The sequence below is a fragment of the Equus caballus genome, chromosome 6 (genome assembly GCF_041296265.1).
Source record: "Equus caballus isolate H_3958 breed thoroughbred chromosome 6, TB-T2T, whole genome shotgun sequence".
Lineage (NCBI taxonomy): Eukaryota > Metazoa > Chordata > Mammalia > Perissodactyla > Equidae > Equus > Equus caballus.
In genome coordinates, this window is record NC_091689.1 from 17,868,795 (window position 1) to 17,885,454 (window position 16,660).

Below are 16,660 nucleotides of genomic sequence, written 5' to 3' on the forward strand. Positions count from 1 at the left end.
AGCGTGACAACTGCTGTATAGGAAAGAGAGAAGAAAGTTGGGATCCTGTAATGCTGAAGCACAAGTCACTAGACTGGAGCATCTTCCAGCAAAACGGGTTTATCTCAGGAGTGAGTTTTCAGATTAAGATGTCCCCACTAGAGAGAGGTGCCCATAACATACTCCAAGAGTAATACTCCTCTCCCTGGGCAGTCTCATCTACTCTCAGGTGACGAGTGAATCTCAAGTGCATGCCTGCTAGGCAGACCTGTCTTCCCAGGTCATCCATCTGTGTACTGAAGACATTTATCCCAAGAACTTCTCCATGCCTTTCAGGAACTGACACTTCCAAAATTGGAACCAATATCTTCTTCCATGAAACTGGAAATTCTTCCTTCTTGAGTTTACTCATTTTCAGTCAAAGGGCATGAATGTCCCATTTTCTCTTGCTCGCATCCTACTCATTTTCTTCACTTTAGTACAATTGTTGTTTGCAAGATGTAAATCAGATTATATTACTTACCCACTTAAAATTGGTGGTAATCTTTATTGCCTTAGGATTAAATCAGTTACTTTTCCTGTGGCTTTCTGTGCCTTCTGTTCACCATGGGGCCCCAGGCCATTTCTTCTGCCTCATCTCTGACGATAGTGTAAATATTTTCAGTGATTGCAATGTTCTGATCTTTCTTTTATATGTGGGCCTTTGAGCAGCTTTTCCCTGTGTTTGGTGGTGTTGCCTTGGCCCACTCTGCTCCTTAACCCATTCCCTGATCAGGGTATGTTATACTATTTCAGAGATGTCTCTCCTGACACCCAGTATGAGAGAGGGAGCAGGAAGGAAATAAGTGAGATGGGGAAAACAGATAAAGAGCAGTGTCAAGGGTGCAAGAGAAAAAGAGACAGGAGCAGAGGAGATAAAAACACATCAAAACAAAGAGAAGCATCTGGAGATACTGGCAGCAGGAAACAAGGGCAGAGACAGAAAAAACGTGCAGAGCCAACGGGGAATGTGAAGAAGTAAAGAGAGAATTAGACCTATGGAGAAAGGGGGAGATGGTGGATGGTTCTCAGCCTCTGGTGACAATGATAGGAGTGAGTCAACCTGGAGGCCAGGTGAACCCAAAGGGCAGACCAAGATGGTCTGGGACAGGCACAGTCCCATCTAAGGAGATACTTCAGCTTCCCATGTCTTCACTAGGAGTTTTCTTGCCATGATGTTCCCTTGGTTGTATGCTGAGACCTCCAATGGATTTCATTCCTTTCTGCAGAGGACGGCAATGCCTGTTCAGAGACCTGTGATGCAGAAGAACCCCGGGAAGCCTCGAGCTCCCCACCAAGATGTGGGCCAGGTAAGGAAGGGGGGGATTGCCAGTGCTGGGCTGCAGGGTGTCAGGCAGCTGTATTCAGAGCTGAACAGCATGACCCTTATTCTTAGAATAAACTTGTTCCCTCTTTGTGTTGTAGTAGGTAAATGCCAAGAAAAGAGCATCTTTTTTCTTTTACTCTTTATGCTTATTTATACTAAAGACTCAATAATGTGATCTTAACTCCTGCCCACCTCTTATTTTCTATAAAGAATAAAAGATACTTATCTAGTGCTTAGTAATAACATTATTATATTGTCATAATCTTGGATAGGTTTCAAAAGAAACATGGTTCTGAGATCTACTTGTCAGAAGGAAAGATCAACAACTCTCAAGCCCAAATTATAGTTTTTGTCACATGTTGGTCATCAGGTTATTGGATTATATGGCACTTTTTTCTTTTCAAAGAACTTTGGTGAGTGAGGCTCCCTCACAAAACTTTAGGACTTATCCAGGAAAACTGTTATTATCCCTCCTTAGAGATAAGGAAATAGAAGCACAGGAAAAAGGATACTTGTTTTTTCCTGAGATCAAAATAGGAGGAAGAGCAGAGGCCCATGTCCTGAGCATCTCGTTGCAGGTGATAGCTATGTGAGGTTAGTAGGAGGCCGATGTGGTCATGCAGTCAGAGCCCAAAGGGAGACCTTCAGGCTTCCAAGGGGAATGGAACAGGGCCTGATGCAGATAAGCTTCCGCTTCACAAATAAAGAATGTCAGCAGGGAAGGGAAGAAATCAAGAGAGACAATGAGAGAAGGAATGGATCCTGCTAGAGGGGTTGGAGAGACTTGGAGGAACAGAGCTAGAGAGAATAAGGAGAAAAGAAATCAAGACCACCATCATTTGATATCTGCAAATCATATATCCCATAAGGAGTTAATATCCACAATATGTAAAGAGCCCATTCAACTCAACAACAAGCAAACAAATAACCCGATTCAAAAATGGGAAGAGTATCTGAAGAGACATATTTCCAAAGAAGATATACGGATGGCCAACAGGCTCATGAAAAGATGTTCAACATCACTAATCATTAGGGAAATACAAATCAAAACCACAATGAGATATTACCTCACACCCATCAGAATGACCATTATTAAAAAGACAAGAAATAGGAAGTGTTGGAGGGGATGTGGAGTAAAGGGAACCCTCATATGCTACTGGTGGGAATGTAAATTTGTACAGCCACTATGGAAAAGAGTAAGGGGATTCCTCAAAAAATTAAAAAGTAGAACTACCACATGAGCCAGCTATTCTACTTCTGGGTGTTTATCCAAAGAACATGAAAACTCTAACTCAAAAAGATATATTCACCTCTATGTTCATTGCAACTTTATTTGCAATAGCCAAGACTTGGACACAACCTAAGTGCCCCTCAACAGATGAATGGATAAAGAAGATGTGGTATATATACACAATGGAATACTACTCAGCGATAAAAAAGATGAAATCATGTCATTTGCAACAACATGGATAGACCTTGAGGGTATTATGCTAAGTGAAATAAGTCAGATGGAGAAAGCCAAATACCATATGATTTCATTCTTATATAGAAGATTAAAAACAACAACAAGTACACACGTAGATGCAGAGAACATATTGGTGGTTACCAGAGGGGAAGGGAGTTGGGGAGCGGGCAAAAGGGGTAAAGGGGGACATTTGTATGGTGACGGATGGCAACTAGACTTTTGGGGTGAATGTGATGTAGTCTATACAGAAGTTGCAATATAATGATATACATCTGAAATTTATATAATGTTGTAAACCAATGTGACCTCAATAAAAAAACAATAAATAAATTTTTAAAAAGATCATCTTTGAGGAAAAAAAGATAGAAAAGCAAAGAGATAGGAGAAGTCAGGGGGAGCAGAGCCCACAAAATGAAAAATGCACAAATACTCTCCGAGTGCAGAAGCAGAAATGTTCGGAGGCAGAGCTACAGATAGGAAACTGAGAAGCAGAGAGCAGGAGAGCCAGGTGAATGAGATGGAAACAGGCAGAGCAGGGCTCAACTGGATCTCAGGTGTGGTCCTTAGAGCAGATGTCCATTTTCCCAAAAGCAGCTCACCTGTGCTCTGAACAGCCTGGCTCAGCTCATTTCCTTGTTTCTCTTCAGTGTCCTGTGATCCTGAAGCTCCCCAAAGGACCAACGAAGAAGAACCAGAGGACGTGCCCAGCCAGCAACTATGTGATGGAGAAGGTAATTGTGATTTCAATTCCCATTTAACTAATTGAATCTTTGTTTTCCTGTCTATAGGGAGGAGAATCTCCCCCTTTTTTCTCCCCTTGTCCCCTGCTCCCCTTCAAATACCCATACAGAAGAAATGTGTAAAGCCAAGTGGAAAGGATCAAGAGTAGAGAGAGAATTAGGTGTACGGGAGGCAAGTGAGATGGGTCGTCTGTTCTCAGTCTTTGGTGATAGTGACAGGAGCCATGTTAACCTCCAGGTCAGGTGAACTCAAAGGCAGGAGGGTCTGAGGGCAGGGACATTCCCAACTAGGAGATACTTGAGCCACCTTGGTCTTCCTGGTTGTCTTGAGGTGGGTTTTCCTACTATGGTTTCCATTGGTCATACATTGGATCCTCTAAGGGATTTCATTCTATTCAGCAGAAGGCAACAGTGCCTGTTCAGAAATGTGTGACGAAGAAGAGCTCCAGGAAGCCTTGAGCCCACCACCAGAAAGTGGACCAGATAAGGGAGGTAAGGATTGTCTTGGCTGCAGGCTGTTTCTTGATGGATTTTACTCTGAGCATGTTCTACAATGAAAGGTCCAGTTAATTCTCACATATAATTTTTCACATTTATCTTGGCCCTTTGGGAAAATTCAGGGAGACTGCTACACAAGAAATATTTTGGAAGAGCTGAATTACAAAGTTAGGGTGGTGATCATCCTAAATGAAGTTAGTCCAGGAAAGCTGTTACTAGTAGTAAAGAGAACGTTATGGGGATATCAGAGGTTTTGAACATTAAGCCAGTACATAGAAAAGCTAAAGTTATAAGGATAAGGGTGAAAGTGCAAGGGAGAATGTGATGATCAGTGCGACAATCCAGGCTCCTGTTTAATGGATCCTCCTCCGTGAAATAGTCTTTAGGGCTGGCTTGGATAGGGGACTTATGAGGTCTATGCCTCTATCTATTTGCTTTGGATCACTTTCTTATAACTTTCAAGAAACACAGGAAAGTCAGGAACAAACAAACACACGTGAGACAAGACTTTTTAAAAATAGAAAAAAGAACAGTGAGAGTAAATGAAGTAGTGAAGTGAATAAACACATTAACAGAGTATTTGCTAAATGCTGCACCTCCAAACGAAAATGTCTAACTATTTTGTATCTAATTGTATATGCATCTTTAGATAGTAAGATGAATTCAGAAGTAAGAGCTCAGTGAAACAAGTCAGAGCTCAAGTTGTTGTTGCGACAGATTCACTTGGCAGTGGATCAGGGAGACAGTCTGAGTTGGGCACAAGAGGCCCGTGATTTACACCTGTTGGTCCAAGGGTCCTACAGGACACTCTTAAGCAAGAGTCTTCAAGATGATCTCGGTGGGAACTCCATTTTTGAAGGGGTAGACCATCATGCAATATCTGAAGCTAAAAGAAGGATTTATTGCTTGCTAAGCAAGGCACATGGTGGGAGGAGGCAATACTTATAGGACACAGTTTCTTTAAAAGAGGAAATTACTGCTTTTACATAGAGCTTTGGAAAGCTTATACTTCAGGAACTGCAGACTTTCAGAAACAGAAGTATTTGTGAATAGGTTAGCATTTAGCCATAGGCATGGGCTTTCTGGAGTGTGGCTCTTACTGATCGGCTGATTTTCAGAAGTGTAAGGCTGCCGCTCATTGGCTGGCTTTAAATGTGGTTAGTGATGTAAGTAGTCATTGGCCAATTGAGATGCGTTTAAAACTGGTTCTGGTTGTTACTTTTTACAATTTTCAAAGAACCGTTAGTTTTTTCCTGAAACGATAAGATCTTTTTTATTTTATTCTTAAGGCTACAAGTGGAAAAATAAAAGTAGAGAAAGCAGAATGAGATGCAAAAGATAAGAAAAGCATAGCTCTGTGAGATCTCAGGTGTGATTATTGGAGCTGGTGTATTTTTTCCCCGAAAGCAGTTTATCTTAGCTCAGAATATCAGTGTGCAGCATGAGAGCACTGGGAACTCTTCCCTAATCACTGTCTTGGGATCCATGGACAGTAATTTTCTTGTTTCTCTTTAGTATCGAACGAACTAGAAGCTCTCCAAATGCATAGAGAAGGAGAATCAGAAGAGCTTACTTCTAGCCTACTACCCAGTGATGGACAAGATAATTATGACTTAAAAAATAATTAAAGCAGAAACAGAGTTCTGATAAAGAGAAAAAGACCAGAGAGGGAAAAAGGGAGATTTAAAGGAAGAGTCAGATAGAGGAAGAATTAATGGAAGATTTCAGAGAAAGAAGTAGATAAAGGGGGATCAACAGGGTACAGAAAAGAGGATCATTGGGACAAATGAAAAGTCTTCATAAATCATGATTTTGGCCCAGGAGCAGAGCCACCAGCATGTGGAAATGAGAAATGTTCCTGTGTTATGTGCTTCTCAAAAGATGTGCCAGGAGATCTGGAATCAAGGGTTGGAAGTAGCCAGGGACGTGACACAATGGGTAAGACAGCCTCTGAGGGTCATGGGATGGGAGTGGCTCCATGGGTACCAAATATCTTGGTAGGATGGTGGAAGGGGGGCCAGTCCATCCCACTGTCCTGTTCTCTGCATTTGCTTGAGCTGACTCTTTTAGAATAGCAGTGGGGCAAGAGATCATTATAAAGTTATGTTTATAGGATGGGCCTTGTTGATTATATATGGATGATGTAGTAGAAATGCACTCTTAAAGATGGCACTATTTGTTCATTACACTAGTATATCAATAGTAAAGTCTTGTATTTATACAGTGATTTTCATCCCTGTCACACCCAATCTTCAGTGGAACCCAAGAAAGCCAAGTGTACTTCTACTAGTGGATAATGGTGTCATTTTGTCACAACTGTAGAAAAGCCTCAAAAGACAACTGATTCTGCCCCTTAATTGTTGGAAGGAAAGACTTCAGATCAATTATTCTTAACCCAGTACATATTTTTGGTGGATGCCCTCCAGCGTGTCACTGGTTTATATAGTGATTTCTTGTAGACTTTTGCACATAGGATCTAATTTAATTCTCATAAAAAATTTTCAGACCTAGGCAGGATAGGATAACTGTCCCTATGCCTGAGTAAACTAAAGTGCATAGGTATTTAAGAGTGTTTTTCAAAGTCCTATTGAGGAATAAAGGAAGACCCAGGGCCCATCCTGGACTCCTACCTCTCAGTTCGGTAAGCCTTTAGTTCCTTTAGAAGGAACAGAGAAATGATAACCTAAACATCTTTATAAACTGAAGCCTTCTGCAATATTATCCTAAGATTTGTAACTTCTGTTCATTTATGTTTCCTCACCTTTACCTGTCATTTTCTAGATACTGTGGATATTGGAAACAACTCTAGTTTGGGAAAACCCAAGAGGAAAAGAAGTAAGAGTGCATAAGATTTTACTTGCTTTTGGTGTTAAAAATAAGATTTTTAATGCCAGAGTTTCATTATCATTATCTACAATAATAAGTGATAACAATATGATGGCCTCTCAAAGATGTCCATATCCTAATATCTGGAACCTGTGGTGCGTTATCTTACTTGGGAAAAGGGATTTTACAGATATAATTAAGCCAGGGACCTTGAAAGGGGAGATTATCCTGGATATCTGGGTGTACTCAACATAATCAAATGGGCCTTAAAAAGTGGAGAACTGTTCCTGGCTGTGGAGAGAGGGGAAGTGACTGTGGAAGATAATAACAGAGAGACGCAATATTACTGGCTCTAAAGATGAAGGAAAGGAACAAGAAAATAGACCTGTAGAAGTTGGAAAAGTCAGGGAAACAGATTCTCCTTCATAGCCTGAAGAAAGGAATGAAGACCTACTGACACCTTCATTTTAGCCCAGAGTGACCCTTGTCAGACTTCTGACCAACGAAACTGTAAGATAATAAATTTGCATTGTTTTAAGCCACAAAATTTGTGATCACTTGTTATGGCAGCAATAGGAGAGTAATATAGATTTTGGTTATCAGAAGTAGGATGCAGCTATAGCACATTCCTAAAATTTGAAAGTGATTTTGGAATTGGGCAATGGGCGGTGGGAAATGGGCAATGGAAAGAATTTTAAGTAAAATGATAGAAAATGTCTACATGGCCTTGAGCAGTGTTAATAGAAATATGGTGCCAAAGGCTCTGCTAGTGAGGACTCAGAAGTGAAGAACATGGTAGAGAAAACCTATATTGTCTTAGAGAAGACGTAAATCATGCAGAACAGACTGTTAGTAGAAATATGGACATTAAAGGTGTCAGTGGTAAGGGCTCAGAAGGAAATAAGGAACATGCTTTTGAAAACTGGAGGAAAGGGGATCCTTATTAGATAGAGACAGAAGGCTTAGCAAAATTCTATCCTGCAGATAGGTAGAAAGCAGAACTTTCTGGATATGTAGCTGAGGAGATTTCTAAGCAAAGTGACAAAGGTGCAGCTGGTTTTATTTTATTGCTTATGGTAAAATGTGAGCAGAAAGAAGGAAATTGAGGTAAGAATTGCTAAACAAAAAGAATTAGGACTTGATGATTTGGAAAATTCTCAGCATTTCCAGGTTGCGAAAGGTGCTAAAATTAGGAGATTTACTATCAGGAAAGTGTGCTCTGTAGAAGGGACCAAGACTGTGGCTGAACGACTTTTTGAGAAGTAGCTAAAGGTCACATAAAAGGTTATTTGGAGAGATTAAGTGTGTGACTCTAGATTCCCTCAGCCAGCACAGCAGAAGTAAAAAATAGGTATATAATTACACAGGAAAGATCTGTGAAGGAACCTCTTTTCTAATGAAGTAAATCTCACATACATGGGAGAACTCTATGATTCTTGAGAAGTTTATGCCTGCAGAAACAGAGATGTCCGTGTTCTAGTCCCTGGAACCTGTAATCGATCACTTTATTGGGCAAAAGAGACTATGAAGATGTGGTTAAGTTAAGAATATTGAGATGGGAAGATTATCCTGTATTATCTGGGTAGCTGCAATCAAATCACTCTGGTCCTTAAAATCAGAAAACTTTTCTTGTTGTGGAGAGAGGGACATGTGACTATGGAATTATCATCAGAGAGACACAATGCAGCTGGCTTTGAAGGTGAACATGGGGGACAATGAGCCAAGAAATGTGGGCAGCCTTCAGAAGCTGGAAAATGTAAAGAAATTATCCCCTACTGCCTCCAAAAAGGGTAGCCATAGCCCTGCATCAGAATCATGGCGTCAGCCTCCATCAGCCAAGAGCAGGCACTTATGCAGGAGTTTCCATGAGGGGCCCAGACCAGTCAGCCAGCACCACAGTTCACTTCTTCAGTCACGGCCCCAGAGGTAGGGTCTCTTTAATCTGCCAGTCTGTCCTTTTCCATGTGGCAGACCAAGCATCTAGGCCATGTACAGAAGCCCAGCTGTCTGACTTCTGCTGACCGGAGGAGTGACCACATCCACTTTCTGTTCTGCAAAGCTGGCTCTAAGGCTGAGCAGCCACAGGAGCCCAGTGGACATCGGTTGTCAACTTAGCCAAAAACTAGGGCACCAGGCCCCTGCCACCAGGGGAATCTTGGTGAACTGAGGACCGCACTGAGGCTGAGGTTTGCTCCAGGCTGTGAATGGGAATAAAAAACCAAGGTGCCAATAGCGCCATGTCCCTGCATTTGTGAGTATAGCATTTCTGTTTGAAGAGAAAAGCTTTTAGACCCTCTCTGCTTTGTATGTCCTGAAGTCTCAGTTGACCCACCTCAAAATGGGAATCTCAAGTGGGAGAGTCACAAGGCCTCCCTCCATGGATTGGGGCTTCACTTTTGGTGGTAAAAAATCTAACAGCTGGCTGTTATTACGTTCATGAGAACGATAACAAGATACCAACTCTTTACCCAGTGCCATGGTCTTCTCACATTCGCACATTTTCATATCATTCCCAAGAAAGCAAAAACACAACACGGAAACCTCCAGGAACTCCAGGTGCCAGATTAAATGTAAGTGAGAGGATTTGTATTACAACCTGAAGTACAGAGATTATTTAATGAAAACCGTCCACGTCCAAGTTGAGGCTGCCTCCTGACTTCAGCACAGTATTTTACCCATGATGTTATTCAGCTATAAGGAGTATGCCTCCTCAGTGCACACTTGAATTTACATGAAAACACTTGAAAAGGGAACATACCGATATATAACCACGACAATTATTCCATCTGAGGTACCAGCAGGAGTTTATTTTCTAACTTTGTTTTTTAAAATTTTCTAAGGAAAGTCATCTCCTATAGTCTCCAAGGTCCATGCAGAGTAAAATACAACTCTAATAATCAACCTGACACTGCTACACTTGGAGTTAAGAATTTTGCCCCATTCTTGGGGCAAGTCTGAAAAGAACACTTGAAAACTACTGACATATAAGGCTTTGAGAATTATATTTACAGCTCTGAATAATTAACTTTAGTCTTTTTTTTTTTTTGAAGGAAAAAAGAAAGGGCATTCCTGGACAAGAAATAGAAGGAAGTGGCAGAGAAACACACATCAACAAGGTAAGCAGGCAAAGTGAAGCAGTCACACCTTTTGAGTTTGCGAAGGCAGCACATCTTGCATTCTTGCCACCTGCGGTCTCCTGAGGACCATGACAGTTTCCTTGTTACTATGTCACTTAGGACATAGGAAGACGCTGTAGCAAAGAGGCCCCCCAGTACAGTAGCTTCAACATAATGGTTTAATTCTCATACATGTAATAGTCCAGAGCTAAATGATCCAGGGCTAACAGGAAGGCATGGCCATCCTCAGTATGTGGATTCTTTCTTGGGTCAAGAAATTTTCAGTAGTTTGGAAAGATGTTCCAAGGAGGGTAAACGAAGAAAGCAGACTGGATGTGTATGTGTGTGTGTGCCTGTGTTAAAAAAAATATATGTGTAAAATGTATATTTGTATAAAAATGTTTTTATATACGTATACATCTTAATTTGTACCTAATTTCTCTATATAGAGAGAGACATAGATACATAGAAAAATCAATGGCACTTCATCCACAAAAATATGTGCGGTGGTTATATTTGGTCATTGGTGATGTTTATATTTTTATTTGTGTTTTTAAATGTATATTCAAAATATTAAACATGTCCAACTTTTGTAATGAAAAAGCATTATTTAAATAGTAACCTATACAAAGAGAAAAGGCTAGGAGGATATATTTAAAAAAATTTTTTTTATTGCAGTAACATTGGTTTATAACATTATATAAATTTCACATGTACATCATTATATTTTGATTTCTGTGTAGATTACATCATGTTAACACTCGAAGACTAATTACAATCCGTCACCACACACATGTGCCTAATCACCTCTTTGGCCCTCCTTCCTCCCCCCTTCCCTTCTGGTGACCACTGCTCTAACCTCTGTCTCTGTGTAATTGTTGCTTGTTGTTTTTATCTTCTATTTATGAGTGAGAACATATAATATTTGACCTTCTCCCTCTGACTTATTTCGTTTAGCATAATACCCTCAAGGTCCATCCATGTTGTCATGAATGGCCAGGTTTCATAATTTTTTGTGGCTGAGTAGTATTCCATTATGTACATATAGCACATCTTCTTTATCCATTCATCCCTTGATGGGCACCTAGGTTGTTTCCAAGTCTTGGCTATTGTGAATAATGCTGCAATGAACAAAGAGGTGCATGTATCTTTATGCATTTGTGTTTTCAGGTTCTTTGGATAAATACTCAGCAGTGGAATAGCTGGGTCATATGGTATTTTTATTCTTAATTTTTTGAGGAATCTCCATACTGTTTTCCATAGTGGCTGCACCAGTTTGCACTCCCACCAGCAGTGAATGAGTGTTCCCTTTTCTCTACATCCTCTCCAACACTTGTTTCCTGTGTTGTTAATTATAGCCATTCTGTTGGGAATGAGGTGATATCTCATTGTAGTTTTGCTTTGCATTTCCCTGATAGTGATGTTGAACATCTTTTCACGTGCCTGTTGGCCATCCATATATCTTCTTTGGACAAAAGTCTGTTCAGATCTTTTGCCCACTTTTCAACTGGGTTGTTAGTTTTATGTTATTGAGATGTATGAGTTATTTATATATTTTGGATATTAACCCCTTATCAGATATATAGTTTGCAAAATCTTCTCCCAATTGTTAGATTGTCTTTTCATTTTGTTGATGGTCTCCTTTGCTGTGCAGAAGCTTTTCAGTTTGATGTAGTCCCATTTGTTTATTTTTTCTATTGTTTCCCTTGCCTGGTCAGACATGGTACTTGAAAATATGCTGCTAAGACCAATGTCGAAGAGCGTACTCATACTGCCTATGTTTTCTTCTAGAAGTTTCATGGTTTCAGGTCTTACATTCAAGTCTTTAATCCACTTTGAGATAATTTTTATGTGTGTTGTAAGATAATGGTCTACTTTCATTCTTTCGCCTTTGGCTGTCCAGTTTTCCCAACACCATTTATTGAAGAGACTTTTCTTTCGCCATTTTATGTTCTTGGCTTCCTTGTCAAAAATTAGCAGTCCATAGATGTGTGGGTTTATTTCTGGGCTCTCAGTTCTGTTCCATTGATCTGTGTGTCTGTTTTTGTGCCAGTGCCATGCTGTTTTGATTATTATAGCTTTGTAGTATATTTTGAAATAAGGGAGTGTGATTCCTGCAACTTTGTCCTTTTTTCTCAGGATTCTTTTGGCTATTCGGGATCTTTTGTTGCTCCATATAAATTTTAGGATTCTTTGTTCTCTTTCTGTGAAAAATATCATTGGAACTTTGATAGGGATTGCATTGAGTCTATAGATTGCTTTAGGAAGTATGAACATTTAACTATGTTAATTCTTCCAATCCAAGAGCACATACTATCTTTCCATTTCTTTGTGTCTTCTTCAATTTCTTTCAACATTGTTTATGGTGTACAGATCTTTCACTTCTTTGATTAAGTTTGTTCCTAGGTATTTTATTCTTTTTGTTGCAGTTGTAAATGGGATTGTCTTCTTAACTCTTCTTTCTACTCCTTTGTTGTTAATATCTAGAAACACTGATTTTTGTATGTTGGTTTTGAATCCTGCAACTTTACCATATTCATTTATTGTTTCTAAAAGTTTTTTGGTGGATTCTTTAGACTTTTCTATACATAAAATCATGTCATCTGCAAATAGTGACAGTTTTGCTTCTTCCTTTCCAATTTGGATCCCTTTTATTTCTTTTTGTTGCCTTATTGCTCTGGCTAGGACTTCCAATACTATGTTAAATGAGAGCGGTGAAAGTGGGCCTCCTTGTCTGGTTCCTGTTCTTAGAGGGATAGCTTTTAGTTTTTCTCCATTAAAAATGACATTAGCTGTGGGTTTGTCATATAAAGCCTTTATTATGTTGAGGTACTTTCATTCTATATCTATTTTATTTGGAGTTTTTATCACAAATAGATGCTGTATCTTGTCAAATGCTTTCTCTGCATCTATTGAGATGATCACGTGATTTTTATTCTTCATTTTGTTAATGTGGTTTTGATTGATTTGTGGATGTTGAACCATCCCTGTATCCTTGGAGTAAATCCCACTTGATCATGGTGTATGATCTTTTTAATGTATTGTTGTATTCGATTTGCTCGTATTTTGTTGAGGATTTTTGCATCAATGTTCATTAGTGATACTGGCTTATAATTTTCTTGTTTTGTGATGTCCTTGTCTGGTTTTGGTATCAAGGTAATGTTGGCTTCATAGAATGAGTTAAGAAGCTTCCCCTCCTCTTGAATTTTTTTGAAAGAGTTTGAGAAAGATAGGTATTAAGTCTTCTTTGAATGTTTGCTAGAATTCACCAGGAAAGGCGTCTGGTCCTGGACTTTTATTTTTTGGGAGATTTTTGATTACTGTTTTGATCTCCTTACTGGTGATTGGTCTATTCAAATTCTGTATTTCTTCTTGATTCAGTTTTGGAAGGTTGTATGATTCTAAGAATTTATCGATTTCTTCTAGATAATCCAATTTGTTGGCATATAGCTTTGCATAGTATTCTCTTATAATCCTTTGTATTCTGAGGTGTCCATTGTAATTTCTCCTCTTTTGTTTCTGATTTTATTTATTTGAGCCATCTCTCTTTTTTTCCTGGTGAGTCTAGCTAAAGGTTTGTCAATTTTTTTTTATCTTTTCAATGAATCAGCTCTTAGTTTCATTGATTTTTTTCTATTGTTTTTTCTGCTCTATTTCATTTATTTCTGCTCTGATTTTTATTATTTCCTTCCTTCTACTGATTTTGGGCTTTGTTTATTCTTCTTTCTCCTGTTCCTTTAGGTGTACTGTTAGATTGTTTATTTGAGATTTTTCTTGTTCGTTGAGATAGACCTGTATTGCTCTAAACTTCCCTCTTAGAACCACTTTGGCTGTATCCCATAAATTTTGGCATGTTGTATATTCATTTTCATTTGTCTCCAGGTATTTTTTAATTTCTCCTTTGATTTATTCATTGACTCAATTGTTGTTCAGTAGCATTTTGTTTAATCTCCACATATTTGTGGCTTTTCTGATTTTTCCTGTAGTTGATTTCTAGTTTATACAGTTGTGGTGAAAAAAGGCGTTGGCATTGTTTCAATCTTCTTAAATTTATTGAGACTTGTTTTGTGGCTTAATATATGATCTATCCTGGAGATTGTTCCGTGTGCATTTGAAAAGAATGTGTGTTCTGTGGTTTTTGGATGGAATGTTCTGTATATATCTACTAAGTCCATTGGCTCTAATGTGTCATTTAAGGCTGATGTTTCCTTTTTGATCTTCTGTTTGGATTCTCTATCCATTGATGTAAGGGAAGTGTTAAAGTTTCCTACTATTATTGTGTTACTGTCTATTTCTCCTTTTATGTCTGTTAATAATTTCTTTATATATTTAGGTGTTCCTATGTTGAATGCATAGACATTTACAAGTGTTATATCCTAGGAGGATAATTTTGAACAAGTTAATTGTGGCTATCCCCAGGTGATGTTTCATATAATTTTTATTTTCTAAATTTCCAGTAATGCATATATATTACTTCTAAACAGGTGCCTGAAATCTTGTTTATTTAGTAATGGTTTAAGGAACTCCCTTCTCCTAGACAATGAGGGTGAGCCCTCATTTTCCACAAGATTGACGATTGAATCAGTAGCTCTATATAATAAGATTTTAGAGTCCAATTAAAAATTATTAATTTTCAGCAATTTAGGTGTATTATGTTATCATCAAATTACATGGCTGCCCTGTTTGGTGAAAGTGTACAGATTTGTTTGGAAAGAAAAAAAAAGGATTGCATCCATTTTAAGAATGGTTATTTTCAAATTCTGAATACTTGGATTTAATCATAATATTTTTGTTTAGGTTTATGTGTTTGTAGATAAATTCTAAATCACTTCTTTTCAAGGTACAATGAAATCTCGTATGTAATTTAAAGACCGTCCCTTCTAAAAGTAGAGAATGCTCTGGTCACCTGCTAGAGATCCTTTCCCACTAACTTCCTTTCTTGTCTGAGTGTATGGTGAAACGGAGTTCAGAATTGAATCCAGCATTCCCTCACTTGCTTTTGGTCTCACATGTCATCTGCTGTTTTGCTCAACTTCGTATTTTCCCCTGCCAATCCCCAGACAAGAGAAAAGTTGGTGGCCAGTTGGTCTCAAGTAGAGAGAATGTGAAAATGAATCTGCAAGACCCTGCCAAGACTAGGGGTAAGATAAAGTTTGTGTCACTCCCACTTTGCCCTGCAGGTCAATACAAATTTTGCTAAGGTTTGGGGGAATATACATCCTCATTAGCTTTTTGCTAGTCAAGCTTACCAGTCAATTTGAGGGCTGTGGAATCTAGAAAGCAAACTTGTTTGGAGCCTCGATTATAAATTGTTTGTATTTATATCATAGTTCTTATCTGCCCAAGGCCTAAATCTTTTTGCTCTGAGTTTTATCTCCTTTTCCTGGAAATTCCTTTACCTTATATCATTGGTTTATTAAAATGGCTGGCTTGGAGAATCCAAGTGGAAAGCAAGTTCATATTCTCACTGACCTTTCAAACTTATCCCCTAGATGAGTTTCCTGTCTTGGGCAAGCCTTGTAGCCTTTCTCTTTCCTTGTCACAAGAGTAAGAATCTCTTTCCAGTAGTTGAGAGTCCTTTCTGGCCTAATATTAAAACTTCATTATTTTCTCCGTTTCAAAGCACCTCCCCTCCTTCAGTCACCATTTAATCTAAAGACCAGAAAGTGGGATTATTTTACCAAGCAATAGGTCCATTTTGGGTTTGATTGAAGGAAATATTCTTTTAATTTTGCTATTTTAATATGTTCATAGTCTGCTTAGAGTTTACAGCACTTAGGACTGGGTAGTCTGGAAAATATTTCTTCATGGGGTCTACATAACCCCACCCAGCACTACCAGATGGTAGTCATTTGATGGTGGGCATTGAATGCAGAAAGAAGGAAGTGAATTTGTCTTCTTGCCTTAGAAAATAAAACACATTTGAATGATAGCAAACGCTGAGATGCATATCCACAGTCGATTAACTTGCAAATGGAGGAAGTTTCTTTGCTGTAACATCTACTAACTCAGTTCTTAATTATTCTTTGAAACTAAGGTTTTGGAGGACTCAATTCTACCCATTTCTCTTGTTTAGCCTTCTTCTGGTTAGTTTCTTAGATTCTAATATCTTTGTCCAAACCCAGGTGAACAAAATCCTTGGTCAAATTTACTATCACTTTCAGCACAAATGTACAAATAACTTCATTCAAGGTGATGTGTATCACATGTGTCTCACCTGTGAAGCCCACCAGAAGGTTTCCTTTAACTCAAAGACCTTCTATTTATTCCTGTCTCTCCATGAAGAGAAATCTGAAATGCCCTCACTTAATTTTGTGGTTTTTGTCTCAATTTTCTTTGAAAATGTTAGTTTCTGTAATGTGAGTAGCCGTCTTGTTCTCATATATTTGTTGGAAAGACTAAATAAATTAGTAGGTGTACAGTTGACATCTATCAGGCACTTAACACATGGCTGAGATATAAATGAAATGCTGATTTCAATTGTGTGTTTTATTAATGTGGGGTTATGAGAAATAAAATAGAAGATGAGCCTAAGATTAGCCATCTAATTCTTGGTAGCTTAAAGACTAGGGATTATATATTTTTCTTTATACGTTAGATAGACTTTTGGGAAGTTACATTTAAACGGAAATTTTGGAAAGCACTAATATATACAATGTAACTGCATGTC

General features: G+C 38.6%; 1 protein-coding gene across 16 annotated transcripts in view; it reads left to right on the plus strand.

The window, feature by feature from the left end:
• Positions 1–16,660, plus strand: part of LOC100063568 (nuclear body protein SP140) — a 71,652-nt gene that overhangs the window by 42,358 nt on the left and 12,634 nt on the right. For 6 of the 16 annotated variants that reach the window (XM_070270628.1, XM_070270631.1, XM_070270629.1 and 3 more), the window contains 7 exons: positions 1,248–1,328; positions 3,458–3,541; positions 3,953–4,042; positions 5,870–5,986; positions 6,830–6,883; positions 9,925–9,990; positions 15,051–15,131. In XM_070270628.1, the coding sequence (XP_070126729.1) occupies positions 1,248–1,328; positions 3,458–3,541; positions 3,953–4,042; positions 5,870–5,986; positions 6,830–6,883; positions 9,925–9,990; positions 15,051–15,131 (573 nt within the window). Of the gene's footprint in view, positions 1–1,247; positions 1,329–3,457; positions 3,542–3,949; positions 4,043–5,869; positions 5,987–6,829; positions 6,884–9,924; positions 9,991–15,050; positions 15,132–16,660 lie in introns of all 16 variants that reach the window. The other 10 variants (XM_023642516.2, XM_023642522.2, XM_023642517.2 and 7 more) reach the window with 3 other exon arrangements.